At 40.5% G+C, this 6,625-nt stretch overlaps 1 protein-coding gene across 1 annotated transcript in view; it reads left to right on the forward strand.

The window, feature by feature from the left end:
* LOC137352430 (sterile alpha motif domain-containing protein 12-like) overlaps window positions 1-6,344 on the forward strand; it is a 68,773-nt gene extending 62,429 nt beyond the window's left edge. The window contains exon 5 of the mRNA XM_068017848.1: window positions 4,411-6,344. Coding sequence (XP_067873949.1) covers window positions 4,411-4,421 — 11 coding nt within the window. The 3' untranslated portion in view covers window positions 4,422-6,344. The remainder of the gene's footprint in view (window positions 1-4,410) is intronic.
* The last annotated feature ends 281 nt before the right edge of the window (window positions 6,345-6,625 follow it).

The following is a 6,625-nucleotide window of genomic DNA, read 5'->3' on the forward strand; positions in this document are numbered from 1 at the left end:
AACAATGCTGGCTCGTCGCAAAGCCGCCACAATATTAAGCATGGCGGCTCATGTAAATAGCCAGGGCGGGGTGCCCCCACCCGATGACGTGGAGGCGGCGGGCTGTCCATCACCGGCAAAGGCATCAGCTGCGTGCAGGCGCTCACGCCATTTTTAAAGGGCTTCGAGCCCTACCTTTCATTTTAAATATTTAAACATTGAATAAAAAATTTAAAACATTTATTCTGCCCCTCTCCCACCCCCCCAATAACAACTAAATGAATTACTTGCCCTCATCACCCACCCCCCCGCAAAAGACTTACCTTGTCCACCTGACCTTCCCCCCCACCGCCCCCCAACAAAGTACATAAAATTTAAACTATAACCCTTCCCACTATCCCCTACATCAATGATATTCCTTTGACTCCGCTCCCCCACCCCCCGCACTGAGAAACTTACCTCCTCCCCTCCCTCCCCACCAGTGTTATGTCTTGGATCCCCGGATGGGGATCCGAAGGCGCGGAAGTGCTGGCCGGTGGGCGGAAGATCGGACCAGGATAGATGGCAGGAACATAAGTATCGTTAATTCATTATTTTACATTTATTCAAATATGCTAATGGGGGTCCCGCCACCGAGCGGTGGTGGGGGGGTGCGGTAGCGGCCACCACGAGGCCTCGCCGCTGCTAGCAATATCGGGCCAGGCCTTCTTGGCATTAGGGTATGTGGCGGCCCTCTCCTGGAGGCATTTTCCGGCCCCCCCACTGCTCCCGACATTGGGGAGTCTGTAAAATTCTGCCCTACCTCTTAGGCACCACCTTTCTGGACTGAAAAGCCCAAGTTTCTCCAGTCCATCATCATTCACATCAAGTACTATTGGGCCTATTTCTCTCTCTGCTAAAATTGCCCACTACTCCCGATCATTCTGAAGAGAAAAGATATAAGCCTGGCTTTTTTCAACTACTGACCATCACCCTAAACCCCATTTCCCTGAACCCAGTACACTCCATTGTTCTCAGTTCCTGTTGAAAACTCTGCACTCTGGCTTCCTATTCTATCTCCATCTCCAGTCATGGTCTGAGACTGAACTAGTATGGTGTCCTATTTAATCCCAAGCTGGGCTTCTGACTCCATATATTTTCCATCACAAAGACAGCCGACCTGCATCATCATAACATCACTCGCCTCTGCCTGTTTCAGCCCATTTGCTGTTGAAAATCTTACCAATGCCTCCTTACCTCCACACTTTACTATTCCAATGCTCTCCTGGCCTGCCTCTCATTCTGTGCCCACTGAAAACTGCAGATCGTCTAAAACTCTGCAGCCCATATCCTATCCTACACCAGGTCCTCCTCACCTACCACCTATCCTTATTCATCTACATTAGCTCCTGATCTCCCAAATCGTCCTATTTCAAATTCTCATCCTTCTCTTTAGATCTTCTTATGGACTCACCCTTTCCTATTTCTGTTAGCTCCTCGAGCCCTACAACTGCACCCTGGATACTCTGTTCCTCTGACTCTGGACTTTTATACATCTTCTGCCTCCCCAACCCCTATTATGGTGGCTGTTCTTTCAACCATCTAGGCCTCATGCTCTGAAATTCCTCTGCATCTCCACCTTGCTCTTCTTCTTGAAGACTGGCCTTAAAACCATCCGTTTAACCAAGCTTTTAGTCATCCCTCCTAATATCTCGCTGTCTATTTTTGTCTGGTTATGCTTCTGTTAATTGCCTTGAGGTGTTTGTCTATATTAAACGTGCTATGTAAATGCAAGTTGTTGCTTACTAAGACTCCCGGGACCTTTCAGTTTCATCTTTAGCTGTTTCATTTGTGGTGCATGCATGTCATCTATTTTTCCTTCCTATGGACAGCACTGTACACTTGTCATAGTTCAATTTCATCTGCTAATGATATAATCTGTCTAACTCATTCTGTAACTTCTGCATTCAGTTTTTGAATCCAGGTAATTGTTTGATCCCAGTACTGAGTCCTGATTCATTCTTTCCCCTACCATTCTTCCATAGCACCAATAGCAAGTACTTATTAAGCCAATTGGAAACTGTCAAATGTGATGAGTTTGCAAGGAGTCACACTGGAAGTACTTGCTTCCTGAAATTGACACAGTGATGCAGTCATTCATAATCCATGACTGTAATTTGAAAGGCGCCAAACAACATGAGGTTTGGTTAGTAGGTCGGGTTAGAAAGTCAAACTAGAGTTGGTTGTCTGAGCTGATATAGTTAATGAGAGACTCCTAAACTTTAGGGCCCTTTATAAGAACTTTGGAAATGAAAAGTTAGACACAGAATTGAAGATGTGTCGAATGAGTGGGAGAGAAAAGATTCAGCAAGACAGAAAGGCATGTTGATTTGATAAAGTGGGAGGTAAACTAGGGAAAGAAAAGAAACAACACTAAAGAGAATTATAAGAAAGGAAAGAAATGGGAATAAACCAGTAGGGAAAAAGAGGGAGAGGTGGGGAGGAAGTGGCAAAAAGGAAGAGAGCTTTGGAAGAAAAATTAGATGGAAATATCAGGTTAGAGAGAACAATGGGAAATTAAAATGTGGAGGGATAAATATGGGGCAAGAGATAAGTGGACAAAGTTATTGTTGAAAGCAAAAAAGTGACCAACATATCTTGGGATGGTGTGAAAGATGGGAAAAGATGCAGGAAAGAGAGATTGGACGTATGCACAAGATAGATAAAATGCAGTATTAGAAGTTGGGGGGCAGGGTCAAAGTTTGCTGAATGTGGACAGGTTAGGGTTTAGAGCCACTTACTAACAAATTCCACTTCAACCACTGATCACTACTAATATGAGAGGTGGTATCAGTTCTTAAAAAGGAGTTACTGGCATGAATGAAAAGTTTTAGGAACTAAAATGAGTAGCATGATTACAAGCTACGAAAACTGCAATATCAGCTATTTCACGTTTGACCATTTAATTTATAAGCTAGCCTGTCATCTCATGCATTGAATGCAGGCTAAATTGCAAAATACAAAATATAAATGGGCAGGTTATTGGAAATAAAGCATTCCTGCACAGGTCTTCGATGTGGAGATGGTGCAGCTCAAGGCCACTCATCTTTAGAAGCAACATTAAAGCTGGAAAATTATGTTCAGAAGCTCAAGTAAAAATAAGAATAAAAAAGGAAAGACTTGCGCACAGCAAACTCCCACAAACAGCGATGTAATAAAATCCAGATCTGTTTTTGTGATGTTGATTGAAGGTTGAGTATTGACCAGGACACCAGGGATAACTCGCCTGCTCTTCTTCAAAATAGTGCCATGGAATCTTTTACATTCACCAGAGCAGGCACATGGAGCCTTGGTTTAACATCTCATCTGAAAGACAGCATCTCCAACAGTGCACCACTTGAGCATCAGCCTTGATTTTTGTGCTCAAGCCCTAGAGTGGCACAGTGGCGCAGTGGTTAGCACTGCAGCCTCACAGCTCCAGTGACCCAATTCTGGGTACTGCCTGTGCAGAGTTTGCAAGTTCTCCCTGTGACTGCGTGGGTTTTCGCCGGGTGCTCCGGTTTCCTCCCACAGCCAAAGACTTGCAGGTTGATAGGTAAATTGGCCATTATAAATTGCTCCTAGTATAGGTAGGTGGTAGGGGAATTGTGCGGATGTGGTAGAAATATGGGATTAATGTAGGGTTAGTATAAAAGGATGGTTGATGGTCGGCACAGATTTGGTGGGCCGAAGGGCCTGTTTCAGTGCAGTATCTCTAAATAAATAAATGGAGTTAGACTTAAACCCAGAACCTTAGGAATTCGAGGCAAGAGTGCTACCAGCTGAGCCACGGCTGGCAAAGCATAACCATGGTATACAAATGAAAGAAACCGAGAAAAAAATAGTGGAGTAAAAATAAACTTAGGTCTGTAGCTTTTCCCCTTTCAGGTCAGTATGCATTAGACGCTGTTAATGGCTTTAATGTCCTTTTTATTATGTGGGATCCAAAACTGTACCCAGTACTACAACTGTCACCTAACCAAATTCTTATATAAAGTTATTATTTGTTCTTTACTCTTGTATTCAATAGCTCTATTTATGAAACACAAAATATAGTAATTCTTTCATATGGTTTATCTACCAGCACTCACATTTTTGGAGACTTTATATATAGATAAGATAAGAATTTATATCTACTGTGTCTAAGCCAACCAGGAAAACAAATGCATCCATAGTTGATAATGGCATACTCCTAAAATGTATATTTGGTGTTGGTATACATTAAAAGATTTTGGTAGGTTATTTTGTATTCAGCTGGAAACTATTATATTATATATTATAGCCACTATCATATTTAAGAACTTGCATTCCTAATCTAGGCTGCCACTTCAGTACAGTACTGAGGGTGTAATTGCTTTGTAAGTTTTCAATTTTACATGAAATATTAAGCTACGTCTCCATTTGCCTTTTCAGATGGACATTAAAGAGTGTCTGAGAGTGACCTGGCCAAATTTCCTCCCTGGATCCTGAACACAAAAATGCAGTTCATCTCATTTGCTGTTTGTGGGACACGTTTGTGCACAAACTGGCTGCCAGATTGATTACAAAGCAAAGTAATTCATTAGACGCAAAGCACTTTGAGATGACCAGAGGACTTGATGAAGAAATATATAAATGCAATTTCCTTCCTTTCTTCTCAATCTAATTTACCTACGGCTTTCATTGACCCAGTTTTCAGTTTTGGTTTCAATCTAACTCAAAATAAAACTTTCTACAGTACTTGATTATCATCACAAGGAAAACATACTCCCTTTGGAAATGCAATGGACAAAAGTTAAAAATATGCATGTGCTAGTTAACACAATGGTGCATGTATCTTGCTGTGGGATGCAGGCTGAATTTGCTGACCGTACTGACCCATTCTTTGTGATGTAAAATTTGGAATCCTGGAATCATTCTTGTCACTTTTTTCTGAACCACCTCTAATGTTGAAATCCTTTTGAAGAAAGGCTGTCTAAAATTGTATATAATCTAAATGTGGTCTCATTGGTAATCAAGCAAGTTTATAATAATTGTTTTAGCAAAATGATCAATGTTCATGTTCAAATCCTTTTCTTTCCCAGTTTTAACTGGTTGTTTAGTAGCACCTATTTATTGTGTACCCATCATTGATGTTTCCTGATACAATATTCATCACCTTACATTTAATGAGACAAATTGAGCAATTGACCCATGGAACAGCATATGAATATCTACATGAATATCCAGTTCCACGTTGTTTCTCTTTTCTGTATTTATCAAGGGCCCTATAGCTTGGAATCCTCAGAAAAAACATGTCTACCTTCAAATAATATATAAATAATGTGCACAGCAAGAACCCCTTGTAGAATTCCAGAGATCACTGCTCATTAGATGCATTTAATCAATTTCAGTCCAGCTTGCCAACTTGCTATTAATTCCACAAGCTCCTTAAATTCTTGTGAAATGGGATCAAGTTTCTTCTGAAAGTTGAAGTAAATTCTAGCCATTGGATGGCTCTCATCCATTGGTCACCAGTTGTTTGCATTAGCTATAGAAGTCAATGAAATAGATGAGATTCTCCATTCACAATTGTTACTAGGTTTTAAATATGAACTCATCCATCATCCTTGAACTAAAACATGCACTTGCTTAGGTTTAAGAAAATATTGAGGGAACCATGTTGCATGTGTTTACGCCCCTTCTGTAGACAAATGGGAACATAGAGCTTGAGCAACTCTTATTCAAGAAAGGATGAAAAGATATACTTCTGCATCTTCAGAAAATAACCTATTTTGTGACTTGCATTTTGTTCTCAAGGAGGAGGTTTAATTAAATCTATTTTAAGAAGGAAAACTTGCAAAGGTTGCTGATCTTGCAGTTGTAACTGAAGGAGCTTCTTGGTTATAGAAACTATGACCAACTTGCCATAAAAATTTCCATTGTAAGATGAAATGAATTGCATATAGAACCAGTTTCTTCCCTCCTCATTCATCAACACCGGTAAGTTGTTTGTCACTGCCACATAATTTATTCATAGCGCTGGCTGAACGAAGAAGTCAATAAAACTGTCTTGTAAATAAGGAACAGCAAAAGGTTTAGATTTATCAGCTGTATACCATGGTATGGAAATATCGTCAGTGTCCCCTACTCCTGATGTGCATTTGTTAAAGGAGGTTAGGCATACTAATGGAATGAAAAGTTGTATTTCCTATGTTCTTTTGAGTAGAATTGACCCACTGAAGAGTGGAGCATTTGTTTCATTGTTGAATTTTAATGATACTAAGCATTGAAAAATATGAGGAAATTTCCATTAAGTGTTTTTGTTGGTGCTTTATTCATAGATCATTATGATTTAATGTTAAAGGTTTAAAAATAAATCAACTGTTGGAAGAAACCACTTTAATTGTATGGAATTGTTTTTATATTCCTATCTGAAGTTTTAGGTAAAATTACAAAAGTCAATGACCAAAGTAGGTAAAAAGATGCTGCATGTACTATTTAGAATGACATGGGCAGGACTTTGGTGGCCAAATGGGAGCCTGAACTGAGGCGGTTAGGCACGTAATTTTCTGACTGTCGTGCCGGCTTCCTGAAGCCATTCTAATGGTCAGCGATTTTTGTGATGAGGGGGAAAGGTGGGACCCAGCAACCTGCCTGACTCTGAGCA

The sequence above is a fragment of the Heterodontus francisci genome, chromosome 3 (assembly GCF_036365525.1).
Source record: "Heterodontus francisci isolate sHetFra1 chromosome 3, sHetFra1.hap1, whole genome shotgun sequence".
Classification (NCBI taxonomy): Eukaryota; Metazoa; Chordata; class Chondrichthyes; order Heterodontiformes; family Heterodontidae; genus Heterodontus; species Heterodontus francisci.